At 44.6% G+C, this 22168-nt stretch overlaps 1 protein-coding gene across 4 annotated transcripts in view; it reads right to left on the bottom strand.

Annotated features, from left to right (window-relative positions):
• The window catches only part of TTC28 (tetratricopeptide repeat domain 28), a gene marked incomplete at its 5' end in the record, with an annotated part of 156886 nt that overhangs the window by 13605 nt on the left and 121113 nt on the right, over window positions 1-22168 (bottom strand). For all 4 annotated transcript variants that reach the window (XR_014318671.1, XM_082773929.1, XM_082773930.1 and 1 more), the window contains 7 exons: window positions 529-605; window positions 1056-1287; window positions 4337-4461; window positions 6191-6911; window positions 8007-8186; window positions 11036-11180; window positions 18055-18195. Coding sequence is in view for 3 of the 4 variants with exons in the window: in XM_082773929.1 (XP_082630055.1) it covers window positions 529-605; window positions 1056-1287; window positions 4337-4461; window positions 6191-6911; window positions 8007-8186; window positions 11036-11180; window positions 18055-18195 (1621 nt within the window). The remainder of the gene's footprint in view (window positions 1-528; window positions 606-1055; window positions 1288-4336; window positions 4462-6190; window positions 6912-8006; window positions 8187-11035; window positions 11181-18054; window positions 18196-22168) is intronic.

Here is a 22168-nt window from a genome sequence, read left to right as displayed (position 1 = left end):
GCATGACTCCCACAGCCACAGGGTGGCAATGCCTTTCTCTTAAAGAAGGTGAATTCTTTCAGCAGAGCAACAAGCACTCAAACCAGAAGAAGCACAGGCCTGATAAAGTTCTCAGACAGAGCATTGTCCAAAGTCAGGTAATTCCTTGAAGTATTGGTAATTACAGTGGGCAAAGATGAGCCAACATGGGCCTTGAATAGGATAGCCAAAAAACAATTAGTGCTTCTACCACTAATTTCCCATATTTTGCTTCCCCCTCACTGTAGTACATATTATGTTTTCACTTCTGCCCCTGAACTGGGAGACCCTTGCAAGGCCATGCAGCCCAACAACATACCTGCATTTCACCCTTCTGGACACACACTTTCATTCACACAAACAGAAAAATTTATAATTTCAACCCTGAAGATTCCTAGCAGCCTCTGGGGCTGATAAACCAGGGCATAAACTGTTCTGTGTGTTTCTGAATTTACTGACCTGGGAAGAACCATTTGGAAACTGGTACTGGAGAAGAACCTCCCAACTTACCCTGTTGATAAGCTGTTCTCCTGTTTCTGAAGCTGTGATAAGTTTACAAAGTGCCTGAAGTGCAGGGTTAGGCAAACCTGAAAAATATCAAAAAAAAAACAGGGATTGTTCAATACTTGTCGCGTGCCTGCTAGAAATGCAACAATCTGAACAGAATATAACTTCAGATAACTCCTAAAGCCTCTCTCCCCCATTACTGAATGGTTCTGAAAACAGTGTCAATTTCCAGAAAAAAAAGTTTTCTCAACTTTGTATTTGATTATACAGTTTCTGACTGACAGCTGGAAGAAGAAAAAGTCATATCATACTTCTCAGATACTGGACCCGGAGGTAAATGATTACAATCTATGACAAAATTTACAGTACAAATCTAATTCTAGAGCATCTGTCCTGTTAAATGCTTTTATTTAATTGCTGTAGAAACCTAGAACAACAGCACCATTTTGCAGGGTTACATCAAAGGCAGGGAAAGGCAGATGTCTGCTTGGATGTATGAGAACAGAGCCCACAGCTGGCCTGCTTCTTACCTAGGAGGGACTGTATGGTGGTGCTGCACTGCTGCAGCCGCTCACCAGGGTCAGAGGTTGGGAAGAACACTGCTGCTGGAAGGCCACTGGCTGGGGGGTCCAACCGAAATCCTACTGCAGTGAGTAGTGCCTGCCAGCCTGGGATGCCACCAACTTTATTCTCCACGCTTTGTTGGGAGGTATACATGGAGTTGTGCTGCCCATTCTGGATTCGCTGCAATGATTTCTCCACCTGTGGGGAAAATACAGCACGAGCTCATTTTAAAAACGATTTTTGCTAACCACCTCATTTTTCACATTAAAGATGCAGGAACTATGGGCAGAGCAATGCTGATGCTGAACTTGGCTTGTCACAACCAGAAGGATGCTACTGCCCTTGAAAACACAGGCTTCAGTATCTCAACACTCACAGCTTTAAAATCACTATGATGACTGTCACTGGTCTCTTGGATCCTGGGGAATTGAATGCCACAGGAAACAAAGTACCAGTTTGATTGTGATCATCTCCTATAAGCCTGGCAGCTGCATTTGTCCACACAGGATGACTCACTGTCAGGTTCCAGTCTCCTGAGTACACTGTGCATTACCAGGCAACAGTGTGAAGCTATACAGTAAATAGTAAAGAGAGAGAAGTGTCCACAATACCCAGCAACTGGGATGACGAGCAATACTCATAGGTTTCCATCATCCCAAGGATACTCCACATTCCTGTGGGACCACAGAAGACACACCGGTGTCGTGGTTCCGCTCGAGTGGGCAGCCGAGCTCCACCTCCTCCCCCCGAGCGGCGCAGGGGAACGGGGAATGGGGGTTATGGTCAGTCTACAGCACTTCTTCTCTGCCGCTCCTTCTCGGTCACTCTCGTCCCCTGTGCTGTGGGGTCCCACCCACGGGATGCAGTCCTTGATGAACTGATCCGGCGTGGGCTTCCCACAGGCAGCAGCTCTTCCAGAACTGCTCCAGATATGGGTCCGTACCACGGGGTCCATCCCTCAGGAGAAAACTGCTCCAACCTGGCTCCCCTACGGGCAGCAGCTCCTGCCAGATCACCTGCTCCTGCGTGGGCTCCTCTCCACGGGCTACAGGTCCGGCCCGGAATCTGCTCCGGCAGGGGTCTTCCACAGGCGGCAGCCTCCGTCGGTGCAGGGCCACCTGCTCCACCGTGGTCTCCTCCACGGGCTGCAGCATGGAACCCTGCTCCACCGTGGTACTCCATGGGCTGCAGGGGGACATCCTGCTTCACCATGGTCCTCACCACAGGCCGCAGGGGACTTCTGCTCCGGCGCCTGGAGCACCTCTCCCCCTCCTTCTACACTGACCTTGGTGCAAGGCTGTTCTCCCACTCCCTTGACTCTCCCGGCTGCTGTGTGGCGCAGCGTTTTTTCCCTGTCTTAAATATGCTCTCACAGAGGCGCAAAACAACATCGCTTATTGGCTCGGATCTGGAAAACAATGGGGCCCTTCCCAAACATGGGGCAGCTTCTAGATCTTTCTCACAGAAACCACCCCTATGGCTCCCTGCTACCAAAACCTTGCCACGTAAACCCACTACATTCCACCCCTCGCCTCTGTTAAAAGCATATTTAAGACTACTCACAACATACTCTTACTTTACAATTATCACAACAACCTTCACAAAATTCACTTAAATCAAAACAAAAAAGAATTCACCACACCAAAGTAAACATAACATCATCACAGCACCGACAAGGTGGACATTTTACACACACACACCACCCCTCGTCCCTTCACCACACTAACATATCACAGTTACTGCTTTCTTAATTCTTCACAACTTGTACATTCCTAACAATCATCCTGCACATATTTTTGCCCGTTACTTCTACTAACTATCATCTTATCTCAAAATTCCTTGAGCCCCACGTTGGGCGCCAAAAAAGACTGTCGTGGTTCCGCTCGAGTGGGCAGCCGAGCTCCACCTCCTCCCCCCGAGCGGCGCAGGGGAACGGGGAATGGGGGTTATGGTCAGTCTACAGCACTTCTTCTCTGCCGCTCCTTCTCGGTCACTCTCGTCCCCTGTGCTGTGGGGTCCCACCCACGGGATGCAGTCCTTGATGAACTGATCCGGCGTGGGCTTCCCACAGGCAGCAGCTCTTCCAGAACTGCTCCAGATATGGGTCCGTACCACGGGGTCCATCCCTCAGGAGAAAACTGCTCCAACCTGGCTCCCCTACGGGCAGCAGCTCCTGCCAGATCACCTGCTCCTGCGTGGGCTCCTCTCCACGGGCTACAGGTCCGGCCCGGAATCTGCTCCGGCAGGGGTCTTCCACAGGCGGCAGCCTCCGTCGGTGCAGGGCCACCTGCTCCACCGTGGTCTCCTCCACGGGCTGCAGCATGGAACCCTGCTCCACCGTGGTACTCCATGGGCTGCAGGGGGACATCCTGCTTCACCATGGTCCTCACCACAGGCCGCAGGGGACTTCTGCTCCGGCGCCTGGAGCACCTCTCCCCCTCCTTCTACACTGACCTTGGTGCAAGGCTGTTCTCCCACTCCCTTGACTCTCCCGGCTGCTGTGTGGCGCAGCGTTTTTTCCCTGTCTTAAATATGCTCTCACAGAGGCGCAAAACAACATCGCTTATTGGCTCGGATCTGGAAAACAATGGGGCCCTTCCCAAACATGGGGCAGCTTCTAGATCTTTCTCACAGAAACCACCCCTATGGCTCCCTGCTACCAAAACCTTGCCACGTAAACCCACTACAACCGGAAAGAAAAATACTAAAAATCATGAGATTATTCTTGTCATCTGGCAGCTTGACCTCAGTCCTGCTGCTCCCCACAGAAGGTGACTGCCAAATATGGGAACAGAAGTGCCCCATGTCCAAGTACGCAAAGAGCCTGCGTTCACTAGCTCTGCATCTCTGTGACTGCTTCTTTGCCATGTCCATAGCTATTTTCTTGTAGAAACAATTAACCCCAATCATAATCTCATTTTTAAATCACAGACCCAAATCAACAACTCATGCAAATCAGGTATGTCTGGGGAAGATTTTGCCACAATACAGTTAGCATCTGCTCTGGGGACCACATAAAGTGTCCCACCCTTTTCACATTGACCCAAAGTTTTAGCAAGATAACATTACTGTAAGAGAGAAGATGTGAAGGTTTATATTCAACTGTGAGTGGTTACACATCAGGTTATCCGTCTTCCCATTCTTCATTTACAGATGCATACCCATAGGTAACATCATCTCTCTACTACATGGGCTCCAATGCCCCTCCCTGTACCTGCTGGGTGCTGTAGTGTTTCCTTTCTCTTACCAGATGTAGCAGGACACGCAGGGCATCTCGTGCCCTTTCAGGATGCTGCAGAATCTCAGTCAGGGCCTGTCCTACTAGCGAAGAAGGGCTGTTCAGCTTCATGTCACTCCCAATAAGCATGAAGCCTGCAGGGTCCAGATAAGAGACTTACTGAGAATTGAAACAGACTGAGAATCTCTCATTTATTACAGGAAACATGCAAAACAGAAGATATCCTCTGCCCTTTCAGACTAATGGAATAATGGTTTACTGTACACTGCACAGTTACAGTCTTTTCCTAAAGTTGCTATGCACTCACTGCCCAGTTCTATAGAATGAACTTCCAGAAAACTTCTGCATGCTTCTTATCATCCTCTGTTAAACCAAAACTGTACTCCTGCTCAAGCAAGTGGAAAAATACTGTCTTGCATCTAAACCTGTCCTAGCACGTCCCATGTCTCCTTTACAGCAGCAGAAATCAAATGATGCAAAAACAGTGCTCACAGAAACGGAACTCAGAAAAGCGAGAGCCTTCCTTGTCTTGGTCAAAAACCTGCCTTGGCTTATGTACCATATAAATGCTACCTTACCCAAACATCAGCACAAGGAACTCTGCCTATCCCTTCTCATCTACAAGGTATGTGGATATCTGTCCTTGCTCTGGTGCTCTGTCCGAGACTCACCACCAAGAGTCAAAGGTGGAAGCCAGGGACCTGCTTACATATCATGGAAGAGGCAATACTAAGAAAGCCTGAGCGGCTGTAATCCCCTACTTGGTGGTAATGCCAAGCACCTGTGTCCAGGCTCATTCTGTTTTGCCTAAGAAGTGGTCACTTGTTTTTTTTTGAATGGTCTTTCCTTTGAGACAACAAAGTCTTACAAGGAAAATAAAATACAAATGGTACTGTGGACTCTTAATGTAAACTCAGATCCAATCTGATATTCTCTGAATCATGTCTTAACATTGGACTCAACAAGCTCAAATCACTCTGTCAGACTTCCTCCAAGTAACAAGCTGAGCGTTTCCTGCTCCTATGGCTACAAACAGTTTATATCAGAGCCATATCCACATCAGCTGTCTCATCTAAAAAATACAGTACTGCTGCCTGTGCAAAACCAGGCATTTGGGGAGTGCTTGCAGCTTTCAAAAACACAAGACTTGTGCTGAGAAAAACAAACAAACAAACCCCTAAAAACTAAAACCAGCTAATTTGCAATTATCCCAGTAGCATTGTTGAACTCCAAGACTTGGTCTTTCTGAATCTCAACTCATTAATCAAATTGAGAAGAAGCAAACTCCAGCACTGCACCCCAGGGCTTACGCTGCTGAGAAATTTCCAGTGGAAGCAAGGGAAACCTCTCTGCTAAACAGACCAAAGGAGTAAGCCCTGTAAGGCTTATGGCATGAAAATCGTAACTACTGATTGCTGCTACAGATTCTTGCCTTCTTGTTAGATTTTCACTACATTCTCATTAAAAAAGTTCTGTTAATTTTCTCCAGCTAATTGTATCCCAAGCATACAGCAAGAAATTTGCCCCTATAAATTTCAAACATGCAGTGGAGTCGCTGTATCACACATTTCTTTACAGTCATGAAATCACTGTAACAAAACACACTTTACCTTGCAATTGCTTTAGATTATGTCTAATCTGTAGCAATTTTACTATACAATGAAATACTGCTGTTTTCCATGACACTGACTTCTAGCCACACTCAGATGAATCAGGGCTTGAAACAGCAGCTGCATTCTGGGCGAGCACAGGGAACATGCTACTCCCAACTACCTGCTAACACCTTGCTTAACTCAAACTATTTGGCATAAGAGCCTTTCCCAGAAACCAAATTTTGTTCATCAAAAGGCAGATTCTTCCTACCTGCCCAGTTGGATGGATGGGAGAACTGCTTGCTGCTCTGTACAGTTTTCATCGCTTCACCAAGGGCTGCACTGGCTTTCATCCCATTTAAGAGGGAGGAATAGAAGGCATGCACAAACATTTTGGAAGCAGCCACTGGAACTGGCCAGAGTGACACGAGGACACACTGAGTCCCGGCAGCCAGGAATGCTCTTGTCAAGCCAATGACTCCATCAGCAGTGACTTTGCTGTTGGATTCTTGGTAAGAGCCAAGAACCACTAATTTAACAGGAAGCCGCAGATCCAGGACATCAGCTGCAGTCAGCAGAAACTCCTGAAGAGGAGGACAGTCTGAGATGCTCTCCACATCACTGGCATCATCCTGCATCCGAAGGGATTCTGGGATTGTGTAGGGATTCCCAAATGAACTCTTGCTGCTGACTGGATTGCTGTCAGTGTTGGGTGTCAGGACCAGAGCAGCCAGCTTCCAGGAGACATGGGTTGCAAAATGGACGCATTCTGCCTGAGTGAGGGCACTCATCACTCTCTCTTTTGTTGCTGCACTGCCAACTAAGGGTTGGCAGCCAAGTAACTCAGATACCATAAATGCTTCCTCTTCTGCAGAGGGCATAGGTCCCCATAGCCACCTGTCCATAACTGCTGAAGGGAGCTTGGGATTCCCTATGACAGCTGCCATTGAGGTAGAACTGGAGTAAGCAGGAGTACTCTTCCTCACATGGGACTACAGAGAGAAAAAGAAAGCAAAAGAGGGCTTCAAAGCTCTGTCTGTTAAGGTGTTGGTAGAAAAACATCCCATCTCCTTGGCTCTAAACAGAAGTCTGGTTGTCGTAACTATAATAAAGCTTTGCATTTCATTAGTTTATTCCATTTAACTATTCCAAGGAACATCTCCACTTTAGTCCAGTCAGGATTTCTATCCCCACTTCTTAGGAGAACAAATAGATAAGAATAGAAAGGAACAGACTTAGCCCAGGTCACGCTAGAGGGCTGTAGCAGCGTTAAAAGTGCAAAGAAGATCCCAGTTTCCCATCTTAAAGGAGGATTATTGGTAATCATTGGTTTCTGGCACTTGTATTTCAAGGATCAGCATCTCCACTGTCAGCAGCATGGTACTGCATGCAACTGATTACTGGGGCCTGATACTGACTGGAAAAGCCTAATCCCTACATGAGTAATAGAAAAAAATCAGACCCTTTCGGTGTTCCAGTGACTGTGTTTAACACAGTGCAAGGCAAGACATGCAGCAAAACACTGCTCAGCAAAAACAGATTCTCCCTGGAGATGTGCACCTTAGAAAAGCTGATGGTTGTTGCTATACATCAGCATGAAGATATTTCTGAAAGATTTGCCGGCAGTATTGGCTTTGCCTTATGGCTTCATTATCATGAGACATTAATGGCCTTCTCCACACAGAAAGCTGAGAAGCAAACATACCAGAATGTGATAGGACAGTTAACTCACCAAGGAAGCTCAGTATATATCACAAACACCTACGTCTCTGCAGTCTGCTGTGTAGCTCCACACCCCAGGACATGCCACCCTTTAGAAGAGGATATCCATTCCCTTTGTTCTTCCAGGCATGCCTGGGGTTGTGATTTTGTGCTGCAGAAACTACACCAGAGTCTACTTCACACACAACTGGGGTGCTCGACATGCTCATCAGCCCTGGAAGTGCCTTGGGAAGATGGTACATTTGTGGCTTCTATTCTTTGTCTGGTGTAGCAGGACAGAACTGCTGCTATTCCAGCATGTATAGGAACTTACAACTCAGAAAAAAGGTTCTATGAAAAGAAGGTTTTATAAGGCAATGTCAGACCTTGGAGCTGGGATTCAGTGACTGGATGGATGGCACTGCAATTAAGCTGAAGCGCTCATAGAGGTACTCATTGGAGGAACTGCCCTTCAGGAGAGCAAAAGGAATGAGGTACAGTTCTCCCTCCAGAACCAGTATCAGCTGGCGGTGGCGGCCAACAGGCCCACTGGAATGCATCAAGCCCTGTGAAGTAAAGAGATAGATTCAGTTTGGTCCTTTCACTCCAGCAGTTCCCAGCCTGCAGTCAAAAGTGTCAGGCTCTAGTCTGACCCAACCCCATGGTTTGGAAATATCCACATCAGAATTACTCTCTGTGTGAATGCAGATGCAGTGACTGGTAGACACACAGTGGCATTGGACAGTTCTATAAAGCTGGATTGTTGCTTATCTGTGCATGAACAAACCCATTCTGGTGAAAGGGCCTCGAGTCCACTAAACACGCTCTGTAGTCATGCACAGCTGAAACATGTTTGCTGGGACCTAGTCTCATCACAGTGCAGCAACTCCTCCAGCTGCTGTGTAAACTCTTTATCATTCCCAACCACCCATATCTTGTAAATATTACTAGTACCTCATCCTTTGAAAGAGAATGCTTTTTCTAGTATTGAACTTCAAAACAGCAGCTTCTCATATAAAAGTAAAAAATCCACAGATAGACTGTCTGTATGGCTTGCAATTCTACATGTAGATGCTTGACACTGTAATTAACCAAGAGTCACAAATACAGGTTTAAACAGAGAGTAACTTTTGGATGGAGATGTGAGACAGATTAATAAACAGAAAAGATGCAACTGGGCACACACAATGACAACTGCTCCTGGTCCCATATAACTGTGGGAATTTCAGTCTTATTTCACAGTATCACAGAATGGCTGAGGTTGGAAGGAACCTCTGGAAGCCATCTGGTCCAACCCCACTCCTCAAGCCGGGATACCTAGAGCAGGTTACCCTGGACCATATCCAAGCAAATTTTTTTTTTTTTTTTTTATCTTGTGTGTTGTAAAAATAATTAGTTATCACCTCAGGACAGAGGAACTTCAAAGCATTTACATTCGCTCCAGCTTAAATACCTGCACAGCAGCAAAAAAAGGTCTAAAGGACCAATGCAAAATGGCATTAAATTTCTAAGCAATTGTACACCTTTAAGGTAGAGTGGCAGCCGTATGTTGGCCTGGTAAATAAACCATTTGTTTAAAGATGAAACCTCGCGTCTCACCCAAGCCTGTGCTAAGTCCTCTACTCGACATAGTTTTGGAGATAACCAGTTCAAGCAGTGTTGTTTCATTTTTTCTCTAGACCGACTGATGTTCCCAAAAACAAGCTAATTTTACATTATTCACAGCAGGGTGGAGACAAAGACCTAATATGCAGGACTTTAAGTTCTTATAAGAATTTTTATTTCAAACCATTTGATCTCCATCAGATGTATCAAATATGTGTTTTGATAGGAGAAAACCAGCTACTTAGGCTACTAGGCAAATGAACATGAAACTGCCTGTACCCATTTCAAGTAGATTTCTGAACTAGATTCCAATGTCTCCAAAACTGACTTCTTGATGGAAATTCTGGGCCTTCAACAGAAAGGTAGTGTATTTTTCAAACACATCGCTTACATTTCATAAATAACACAGCCCCCCCAAAACAAACAAAACCAACCAACCAAAAACCCAACAACTCTGAGGCCTCACTCTTTTTGGAAGAAATAACACCCATGTTCTACCTCCTTTCTGTTATTTATCAAATGTTAATCCCTTTGAGATCTCTGCTTTAGAGAAAACTTATTTCAGCTGAGTTCCCATTTAACAGGGGACAGAAGAATCTTCTTTATTTTGCTTCCAATGGTAAACTACTACCATGAAATATCTAATGGAAACACAAACTTTTAAAACACAGGGGGGTGTGAATAATGTCAGAAAATCCTGAAATGCAGACATACTGAATAAAAGCACTCCAACAGAAAAGAAATTGCTATTGTGCAGTCACAGCAAATTTTACTGCTTGTATCAGGTTTTATAGAGAGCTCAGACAAATGCACCTTGGTCCTAACACAATTCTTCCTCTGTCTTGTTCAGGGTCTAGCTAGAGCAAACTGCCCGACTGCACTGTGATGCACTGATAGCTGAGGATTAATTTGAGATACACTGACCCCATCTCACTAGCAATCAAAGAATAACAGGAATTTGCAGTCAATCTCAAGTGTTATCTCTCAGGTAGCAGCAAAGACAAATTAATATTATTAAGAAATAGAATTATCAGTCCGGTGGTTTCCTCCAAAGGGAGTTGGGAGTGAATCAGAAATACCAAAAATAAGGTTATCTATAAGGGAGAATGTCAACAGTAGAAAGTAGAAGAATGACAGCAATGTGCTTTTAATGGCTTTTTGGCTTTTGGAGTGGGAACAAAATTCCTGAAGGATAACAACATTTTCATTTAAAAGGAGATGAGAATAGTTGCTGACCTCTTGCTGTTTCAAGGGGAAAGGGAAGCAGACATTTTTTATTTTATTTTTTGAATATCTTTAGGGGAGAGGAACAGACACATAAACTAGCTAAACCATTAAGACAAAGAATCAAAGAAAAGATGCTCCTTTGTCATTTCAGAAGCAGAAAGAAGGCTGACACTGCTGCATCAGACAGCATAGGCACACATAAGGCTAACTCCCCTGTCCACTGAACCCAGTGCCATGGCCAGCCTTGATTTAGATGAATCTTCTCCATACTCAGAACAGTTTCTCATTCTCCCTGACCTATTTGTCCCTAGGTAGATCTGCCAAGTTTGCCGATTAGTGTTAGCGAATAAAAGATACGCTTTCTTCATCAAAAGCGTTATACTTTGGCAGCTGACCAAAAGAGGTACCATCAGCAATACCCTTTATTTCCACCTCCCAATACATCCTGTCTCACCATCAGGGAAGATCAAGTGGAAAGCTCCATGCCTCAGAAACAATTCCCAGGCTGTCTATTCTTGCTTTCCCATACAACAGGTGATTTTGGTTAAGTGTATCTTTATGTCTGTGTGTGCTAGAAGCTTACTCCTTCCAGTGGTCCTATCAGTAAGTCATAGAGTGCACGGAGTGGGGGTTTGCTGAAGGAAGTCTGCCTCCTTGGAAGAGATGATGTTCCATCCTTAACAGGAGACATGGTACTGCTGAATAGGCTGGTCATGCTCTGACAGCTCCTGTGGGCAAAAGGCAAGTGAGAGGTTAGTTGCAGAAATCTGAGGTCCACAGCAAGTTGCTCTGCCTTCATAATGCTGATAATGAGGCAGTCCCAGTCCATCCAAGCAGATGACTGTGGTCTGTAAGATGCTTCATGCCAGGGCTTTATTCTCCCATTCAACTTCACACCACAATGAACAATGACATTAATGGCAGGGTGAACTAGCTGCGGACAGTAGCTTGCATTGCTATGGAGTTTCTCTATGAAATGAAGTGCCTAAAATGCCGTTCACAACATTTATTACTTACCTATTGGTAGCAATTGTGTATGGGCAAACATGAGACCTGTTAACAATTGACTACAATCACAGGAAGATTTACAGTGGGGTTTTGCACCAACTAATCTAGCATGATACTGAAAGGAAACAGGAAAACAAGCAAGCAACAAGACATGAAGATTATGCCTGCACTTGCTGTCACTCCTCTGGATGGCTCCACGAAGTCAGAGTTATGCCTCTTAGGCTCTGCCTCTGAAAAAATCCTGAGTTGTGTAAGCAGGTTAGAATCCACATTTCCAGCAAGACAGCTGATCCGGAACCTGCTTCGCTACAAGCTTTATAGTTTGCTGCAATGTTGTTTTGCTCCCATTTTCCTGTTCCATGGGGGTAATGGCAGTACAAATGACAGTTTCCTTTATTTGCTATCTGTCCATCTCCAGTCATTCTCTTACAGTATTCACTGCCAAAACTCAGTCACAAAGCTGTCTCCAAGCCCCACCCAAATGCCACTACACAGTTCTTTTTCTCTCCACCCCAGCAGACCTGATTTAGTTTCCTGATGATTTTCTCTTCATGCAAGCAGCTGAACGGAGTTAATCTGGATCTGTTTTAAAGTAACAAACAAAACCAACACTCACCCCTCTGGTCCCCCTGCAGACTCATCAAAATCTTTCCCATCACTGACAGTAGTCCTTCTCAGCTCCGCTTTTGTTAAGCACCAAGAAGTCTTTCAAACATTTCCATTATTTCTTGAACAGCCCCTCACTGCACACTTCGTAGCTCTCCTCATCTTCCCCAAAACTCAGCAGGTTAGCTATTTTCCCACATGCTTATACCAGCCTTCACTCTTACCAAGTTCAAGCCGTCAGCTACTCCTTACAGGAGCAGTCTCTCCCTGTCTCTCACCCCAAAACTGCTACTGGCATTTCAGGGACAAGAACAGCACCTTGTGCCACTGACCAGGAGCCTGAACCTGAAGAATTCATGCAGCTATTCCTTTATTATATACATTACTTCCTAAACCAGTATTCATTCCCTTATCAGCTTCCATGTATATCAGGAGTATACCCCGCACTTTATATATATCTATCTCTCTCTATATAATGTGATAATTACCTATGCTAATTAGGTATTTGAGCTTCAGTCGTTTATCTGTACTGTGTGCTCATCTCAAGCTACAAGCATGACATGTTTCTGTACTTCCCTGTCTGCACATCCTTCTTCACAGATGCTGCAAGTGTAAGATCTGTACTAGTACAGGCCTTTGTTAGTCTTTTGCACTACAGACACTCCTATCAACTGGTCTGCCATTTGGCAGTCACTTTCAGTTGCAAGGAGTACACGTACGTTGTGTGAGGCCTACATGCAGCTCTTGTACGTAAGAATTATTGTACTATCTCTCTGTTCTCCAGAGACTTGGAGGTACTGTCATCACCAAGAGGCTAGTGAACGTTATACGAGTGCTGATCTGGTGACCATTTCCAACATCCCACAGACAGCTTTGCACATGTTCTCGTGGGTGTCAGGCATCACCAAACACCAGCACTGTGAGGAGACCAAGATGGCATGGGTACAAAAACTTACTGCCTTGTTCAGGAAGTGATGTTGCCCCTCTCTAGTCTCTCTAATCCAGCAGCTGTGCTCCCCTGAAAGGTTATCCTTGGCACAGTGCCATGAATAACTGTTTTATGTAAAAAGGATAATTTTCCAGAAAGTTTTAACAGGTGGGCCTTAAAAAAAAAAAAAAAAAAAGAAAAAAAAAAAAAGGAAGGGAGGAGGAAGGGAGTGAAATGAGACATTTAACAGTAATGGTAGAACATGGTCTGAAGTGCCTCTAGTCACCACTGGGGCTGTCCAGCAATGAAAACAACAAATCTCATGCATAGAAGGCCACCCATGAGGGAACACATGCCCCATTGCCCTCACAGTGCCAAATGCATTAAATGGAGAATTCCACATCCAGCTCATGCTCTGATGCTGCTGCACAGATGCACAGAGAAAGTCTCCTCCCATCCCTGGTCTCTGTGAACCACAGAGCCGCTCTGTCTCTCAAGCGTCTTCCAGTGCCATGCACCTGTGCCAACTGACATGACAGGAAAGCAGCTATAGTTTTCTGGATTCATGACCAACCCCCCACACTTCATCAGGACAGCAGACTGCAACATCTTCTGTTAAGAATCTTTACTCTCAAAAAATACCTTGACTCTGTTCACTAGTTTTACCTCTTGCCTGGATCGATTCTTAGCTATCACCACACGAAATAAACAAAAACAGAAAGCTTTTGCATATGCAGGAAATCAGAACATAACTAAGTGTCCAATAGGTAGGTCAACCAATGACACTAATACAGTTGATTGCATATCTGCTGTAGGCATATGTGACTGCACAGTATCTCCTTATACTCACAGAATAGGCCAAATTTCCAGGAAAAGGTAAGGTGAGCAAAACATTCCACTCAAGTGCACACCTTCTACCACTGCCAACCACAGGCCTGAGACATAGCCCTGATGCTTATCAACAGACCGATTTAGAAACTTTCTTTCTCCCCTCCCTTTCTCTCCTCAGCTGCTGCAACCAGTCACTGGACCCAGCTTAACTCATGTCTAAAAACTATTCACTAAAGAAAAAATGATGCTATCGCCCATGCTTTCCACTAACAAGAGCTTTGTAACTTACAGGCCAACAGGAGTATTAAATGGATGTAAAGAGAAGCCTTGTGTCTAACTGTCCATGCTCTCCTACACAAACAGGGATGCTGGTGAAAGCACAGGCACACTAAAACTACTCAGCACTGTTGAGAACCTGACGAGGTGACTTGTGTGAGACCAAATTTCTTGGCAGCATCAGGATGGATTCAGCACTAAGTCCTCCCCTCTGGATCGCTCTGCCTAGCTTCATTGCAGCAGCTGACTGAGCCAAGCGCACTGTACAGTGCCCAGCTGTTTCTACACTATATAGCACAGATTTTAAAATCTGATCAAAAAATAGAATAGAAATTGTGCTTTCCCAATACTGGGCATTTCTAGTGCCCTGATCCCCATGTACTTAAAGCACACACCTCTACTATATTCCATCTGATATACCACTGAGGAAGGGCAGGGATTCCCCTCCTGCTTATCCAGGATCAAGTGAGCACAAAGAACACTAGTCCAAGCAGAACAGTCCTGGCCTTCCTAAGAAATAGCAATTTGCCAGCAGGTGGCACTCACCAGCCTAGTCGTCGGTGTTAAACAGATTTAACAGACTAATTTATTGCAGGGGATACCAGTTTGATTAATCAGCAGAGCCTCCTTCATCTTGCTTGCACAGCCTAGCAGCTCTAGATTTATCCCTTCACCACTCAGACTGTTTTTTATTAGAACAAAATCAAAGGAATATCATAAATCTTCCACAACCTTTGCATGTCTGTGTACACACAGACAGAGAAAAACCATAGGGAGAGGCTGGACAGAGATCTTTTTTAGCAAGCAGAGCAAACCTGGAGCCCCGACCATCTCTCTCCCCTTCCTCCCTGACCAGTGCAAACAAATAGCTCTCCATGTGGCCTGTCAGGCATCTGAGTCCAGGTGATTTTAATGCAACAAGATGGACACTTTCAGGCAAACACCCCTTCTGTGAAGGGCCAGTGCTGCACAGCAGCAGGTCTGAGCATTTCTACCTTGCTGTTGCAGTGTTCCCTCCCCTGATTTCTGGAACAATAGAATTTGGAGTCCCTGCACACTCTGCAGTGCTGCTAATTTATAATCCTTTGTATAAGGCATCCTGGCCTGCAACAAGCAGAGGAAACAGCACAAACTGGGACTCGGGACTGCCTGCATATATCACTGTTAACTCTGTTTCCACCCTTTGTCTTGGAGATAGAGGAACAAAGCAATGATCCCATGACGTCCTCAGAGAAAGGTGGAAAAAACCCTTGTCATACAAGCCTTGAGCTCAGACTAATTTGGCATGCCACCAGTCTCTCAGGGCCTGGCTTTGCTTGCAGAGGATGAATGTGACTACGCACAGGCAGGAAGGAGCAGTTCATACTGCAGCCAGCATAGCACTGCTCTTGCCTTGGCACTTGTTAACACTCTGAATGGGCGAAATATTACTCATGGCAAAGCACAGCCATTCTGGAGGGCTGAGTCAGACTTACTGTTTTAATGGTCTGACAGTCCTGGGACAAATGGATATCCATCGGGCCTGTCACTTTGCAAGCCTGCCTCAAAAAGTCCTTTCCTAGACATGCAGACCCATACCCACATTCAAGGTCTTGACATACAATACCAAGCTGTGGGAAGCTCTGAAAAAACATTCAAATATCAAGCCCCTGCAGATGCTTTCAAGCACCCACAATTATCTCCAATACCCACCAGTGGTTGCGCATAACCCTCAGGCCACCCAGAACTCTCTGCTTGGGTGGTCTGTACTTGGGCAGCCACAACACTGCCCCCGTATGGTACAGAACCAGGCAGATAAGAAACTCTCCGGCCACTGCTTTCCTAATCTGTCTTCCAAAGGCCTCACACTTTGTCCTTGGCCAGCCAGAATCCCTGCCTTAGCATAGTTTCCAGGAGGATCTGCTCCCTGATCTTGCAAAGCATAGAGGCTGGTTGGGAGACAACAATGTCCTTGTCACAAGTAAATTTGCATCTGAAATTACATTACTCCTTACCTCCTTATTTGCCTTTTACAAACTCCCATTATGATGCATTGTAAAAATAGCCCTCAGGGAAGTATATTTTACACTTAAGCAGTGGCAGGGCTGATTCACATGTTTTCTGCGGGAAGGTAGACAGACTGTGTCCCCCATGATGGTGGAGAGGCCAAAGAAAAGGTGGGGGAGCTATATTCAGGTGATGGCTATGATCATGTTTCTTGCTTGAGCAAAAGATGATGAGCAGGGAAGAAATCAGATTTTAATCTGGTCTAAAAGTCCTACAGAGCAGAGAAAACAGAAGCTGTATAAAACATAAGCAACTGGGACTGTGTCAGGATCTCTTGGCATGAACTGGTTAGACAGCTACTGGACAGCACAGAGATCACTGCAGTGTCCTCCCTTCAGCAACCCTTTTTCCTCTGAAGTCCTCTTCTTCTCAGAAGTCCCTTAAGTTAACTGCCAAACCTAGGCATTTTTGCTTTTCAAAGCAGAGCTGCCAAAAAGCATACTATTCTTTGCTTAAAAGCCAGAATCACCGGGTTACCTGATGACAGCAGCCAGAGGGCACCCATCCAAAACCAATGGCTTCGTTTCAGTCACCCACTTGTCATCAGAAATGGAGACTGGATGGCTCCGAACAGTCCCAGCATGTCTAGGGCCTCATTTTGACATGGGACCTTAACAGCATGTGCAACTCCTGCGCGTGAAGGAACTCACATTGGCCCCAGGCCATATAAACTCCCCCTTGAGGATCTCCAACATTCAAACACAAGATGTGAACACTGCATTCAGGCCTCACAAGAGGAATGCAGGGCCTGCCTTGGCAGCAGGAAAAGGCAAGCTCTTACTCTCAACTGCAAACAGGCCCTACTCCCCTTTCTGCCCTGCACTGCCGAAGCCAAGGCAAACAGAGGCCGTACCTTGATTCACTGCTTGTGAGGCACAACATTGCCATCTCCTGAAGCACGACAGCAGCAATAACCTACATCACTGACCTACAGCTACATGAATTTATGCCAGTATTAGCTGGCAGAAGAACAACCGCACAGAGGCGGAGAGCTGGAGGCCAGAGATGCAAGATGACAATTTGTATTCTTCCTAAATACTCAATTCTGTTGTTTACCCAAAGTCTAAAAGCTCACATTTCCTTGCTAGAACTCTAGGCCAGTACATAGAAATGCTGTCTATTCCATTTTCCTTTCTTAATCTGCTTCCTTCCATGTAGGCTTTCATCTGCTTCATTCCTGAAGCTGCAGGACTCTTTCAAGGATAACTTGTTGCTGTCCCAAGCTCACTGTGCAACATGCACTGTGCTGCATACTGCTCTCTACACTGCTAGATTAGGAAGAACCACGCAGTGTAACAATAGGACAGGTAAGGCTTTCTACGGTTCCTTTCTAGACTCTGTAGCCTCTAGTTTCATCATCTGTGGGACTGAAGCAGACATAAGTACTCAAAGGTTTGGGCAAGACTATAGCACCTGCCCTGAATCTGTGACTCAGCAAACCAGGTACAAAAGAGATGTGGCAGCATCAGCTTTACCACTAGAGCTCCCTGATATTCCCCCATCGGGAGACAGAAGTTGGGCAGGGAGGCCATACACAAGTATCGTGCCTTTCTCTTCATCCCAGTGCAGCTTCTGAAAACATCAGTCATGTTTTCTTCTAGTTCTCCTTCTGATGCTCTTGTGAGGGTGCTTTTAATGAAGTGCTCATATTCCCTCGTTCCTGAGATTCTCCTAACAGCTACAAACCAGTTAATTCACAAGACACCTTAGGTAAGCTCCTAGATCTGTGTTCAGGGAAATGCATTTGGCTCCCAAGAAGCAGAAAGACACATAGATGCTGCATAAATGGCCTCCGTCGTGTTCCTCAGGATTGCATTCATCAACAACATCATCAGCTCTACTCTGAGATCACAGCAAGACATTTCATTCTGCTCACTGATCCCCACAGTACAGCACTGTATTCTCACCTGTTCAGGAGGTTGTTCCTGCTGACCATCCTCAGGAAGCCAGTTGGATCAGTCACTGAGTTCAGCTTGTTATTCATCTCCTCATACTGTTGGTCCATGATATCCCCAGCTTCACTTTCAGTCTCACTGCTAGCACAGGCTCTGCAGAGGGAACAGCAGGTTGAAGGAATCATAGGTGCAGGACAGAACAACAGCTTTGTAACAAATGCTCAGCCAGTCTGAGAGAAAATTAATTTCAGACAACCTCAACCAAATGTTAAAGTCAAATCTTCCCTGGATTGCATCTCCTCTCCTGTTAGGCATACAAGATAATAACAGCCCTGTACCTTTCTCTTGCCCTGGGCATTCTTAAGGGTTTAAAGCATTACACACAATGACAGAAGTACAGGACCCAAATTCCCATGCCCAGCAAACAGATAAGGACTTGTGAAGCTACTGAACAGAAAAGCTGATGTTTGAAGGAAACACCAACTCAGCCCTTGAATTGCCTAAGAACATATGCTACCATATACTTTCCAAAAAAAAAAAAAAAAGAAAGAAAAAAAAAGACCCTCCAAGCTATGTATGCTCCCTTCACTGGCAAAGCTCAATATACAAAAGACAGCTGTGTTGATGTTCCTATTATACAAACAGGGAAAGATACAAAGAGACAAAAAAAAAAAGACTCCATCAGTGACACTAGGACAGCAGCAACAGAGACAAATATAGAGAAATATCTAAATGACCATCTTGTCGTAGATTTTCCATCTAAATACTATGGTAACACTTGTTTTTCCTTTGTAAAGGCAGAAAGCAAACAACTATTGTATGTGCATTTTTAACAATCCCTTCCTTTAATTTAGTAAATAATTTGCATCTCATATGGTGCATCACAAGCCTTGGAATTTGTACACTTTAGCTAAAGCTGCTGTGCTGCCTGCATCTCACTTATGCTGCCTTTTAACTTACAGCCTTTCCTCAAGGACACATTTTTCAATAACAAGCACGTGAATCGAATTATCATATAACAGGTATTTGTGCAGAAAACTATACATGTTGCTGTATGGACCATAGGATAACTTACAAATATACTTCCAGGTCAGTATCATTTAGTAACCTGAGAGAATAAGCCTTAACAAAAGCCATTCAACATTGAAATGGGACTAGTCAAACAACAGTCAGGAAAAAAAAGGGGGGGGGGGATAAGGGTTGGGGGAAGAAAAGGTTGTCAATGGCTGTCTTCTGTATGTTTTTCTTCCAGCTGTAGGCATGCTGAGTCTTGAGTCCTGGCACAGTTTTAAGTATCACTCATGGTGAATATTTGGAGTTCCTACAAGAGTTAAAAAATCTTGATTTCATGAACCCAAGAGAGCAGGTCACATGTTTTCCCAGAAAAGAAAGGAATCTGTCCCAACACAAATTCAAGCAGTCTTCAAGGTTTCCTCACACTTTATTTTTTTGTAAGTATGTGTTATTTGTCAGTTTAATTAGACAAGCTGAGATGAACGATTTTCAGCACAAAGCAAAGGGCTGCACTGTAGAACCTAACATCACCACAGCAAGTTCCTGATGACACATCCTATGAGAGCATCCCTTCCTCCCAGGAGCAAAAAATGGGAAGATGTGCCACCTTGGTGGTGAAACAGTACCTACAAACATATTTACACCTTTATGGAAGGCAATTGCACTTAAATATCTGCAAAAGCATACAACTACAGTGCACTTTAGCATGCCATGAACTGAGAAGTTGAAGCCAAACAAAAGTTTTCACATGCATGCAGTACATATTCAACTCCTTTTGCTCTTCATTGACAGTCAGAGAACAGCTTCCAGGGACTGCAGGTGACAGTTTCTCCTGGGGGTTTGCCATGCTGGAGTATGGTGGCAATGTGCAATGCTGCAAGGAAGCACTTAATAATACAAGGAAAGTTTCATATCAGAACTTGATATTGACCCACACGGAGCAGACAAGATTTGTTTAATAACCTGCATATAATTTTCAAGTGGGGAAAGAGCTTCTGCCTGTGATCATACCACACCAGCCCACTGATCTCAGAGACAAGCATCAAATCCACAATCCTTAACCAAGAACATACCACCACCATCCCCATGAAAAGAGGAGGAAGCTGACATCACAGTAAATTAAAGACTCATCCCAAAACCTGAAGACTGAAGGACTCCCTTTGCCAGGAAAAGTCTGTGATGACAAATGGTGACCAGAACTGAAAATAGTATCTGCAAACATAAGGAGTAACCACAGATTTTGGTTGTGTACATGCATATCTAGAGGATAAGATTCAACCACTGGTACCTAGAGATGGATGTAACCTTCTGAAAGATGAAACCCTGATCCTTTAAAAGAAGGGTAGATGGAACCAATTCAGTCTTGCTTTTTCTTTCTTGTCCTGCCAGTCAGTATTTGCACCTCAGATGGAGTGACTCTGTTCTTCCAGAAAGAACAGAGAGCTTATGGTCCACATGCACGCACAAGAAAGAACTGGATGAAGTGCCAACATCCAGAACTCATCTGTAAAACCCAGGAAACATGAAGGCTGGAGAGAATAACTTCTGACATTTCCTTTAATAGGAATCACACAGCTCATTTTCAAGCAAGACTTAAAAAATGTATCTCCTAAGGTGTGACTGAAGCCAAGAGAATTTAATGTAAGGCCTGCAAACCACTAGATATCACTACGGACAAGGATAGGCATTAAGTATAGCATTATTTAGTAGCAATAAATTCATGATTATGATCATTCAGATAGCTGTGCTTATGTGCTTGCAGTTTCTCAGGGCTTTAACATGCAGGAAGCTACTCCCCTTTGTCTGTCAATTCTCTTAGACTTTGATTACTCATCTGGTTTAGGTTCCAATTGGTCTTCCTCAGAGTACTTAATAAAAACCCTAGACTAGCATGCAGTTTGTTATTGGTCACAGTGAAATGAATAATCCAGTCAGAGAGCTGTAAAAAACCGTATGTTCCCCTTCAGAAAGCCACCTTCACAACTGTGGAAAGTTACGCACCTTGTCAGAAAGTACAAACCCAAAATGCACCCATATGAGACAACTGGAAGTCCAATACATGCAGATGTGGGTATCACTGGAGGGAGGTATCTGCTGTCCCTACTGCTTCTGGTTTCAAACAGTCTCAACATTATGAGTTAAGCACAGAGTCATCTTCTCAGCAGCTCAACTGACCCAATCCTGACAAATCCCTTGTGAGGTTGGTGGGTGATTACAGAAAATGGAAGTTGAGACTGAGTTCTGGACAGACTGGGTCAGAACCTCTAAGACTAACATGATTGCTGACCTTAGATTGACCTGTTCCTGATCCACCATTTTGGCTATCAGCAACAAGAAGCCACCTGTTCATGATCAAAATCTGTTATAGATACTGCCAGTATTTCAGCAACATGTACAAATGTCCATATTAGCAAGATTCTGGGTCCCTGAATCCCTCCCTCTCACTGAATCACTAGAGCTCATCCTCCCACAATGGCAATACTAAATTTTTTAGTGACACTCCAAAGGAACATCCAGACACCAACATCATACTCAGAGAGAGAGAATCTAACACCATGTTCATGGGAAGTTTTCAGAGTAGTACTATAATTTTTTTCAAATCATTTCGTATCTTATCATTTATGGGTAATCACTGCTATGGTCACAAAAGCATTTATATATAGAAGTAGAACAAACAGAAAGGATGAGCAAATCACTGTGTAGCTAGCCCAAAGGAACAAAAACCCTTTATCTATCTCCTAGCTGTAAAGCTACATAAACCACACAGATCACTGACATAGCTTTTCTCCTTGGAGACTACAGCAGAGAAGCAGAGAAAATGGCTCAAATCAGTTTTCTTCTAGATATATGTTGTCCATCTCAACTCAGGTATCTCTTTCACCTTTCTCATACCAATTAACTTTCCTCTCTTGTGTGGGATAACAATGCATGGTTTATTTTTTTTTTTTTTTCTGTTTTGGGGAGTGGTTTGCTTTCCTTCTCATTTGCAGCGCGGTTGGTTCAAACATGGCCACAAATCTGCTTGTATTCTGCTGAGAGCACCTCTTAACAAAATGACATGGGTTATGGACTGCTAGGTTTTAGTGCTCTGAAGCAGCGTCTCAAAGATTTT

The sequence above is a fragment of the Aythya marila genome, assembly GCF_965140915.1.
Source record: "Aythya marila genome assembly, chromosome: 17".
NCBI lineage: Eukaryota > Metazoa > Chordata > Aves > Anseriformes > Anatidae > Aythya > Aythya marila.
This window is presented reverse-complemented; position numbering and strand designations above follow the sequence as displayed.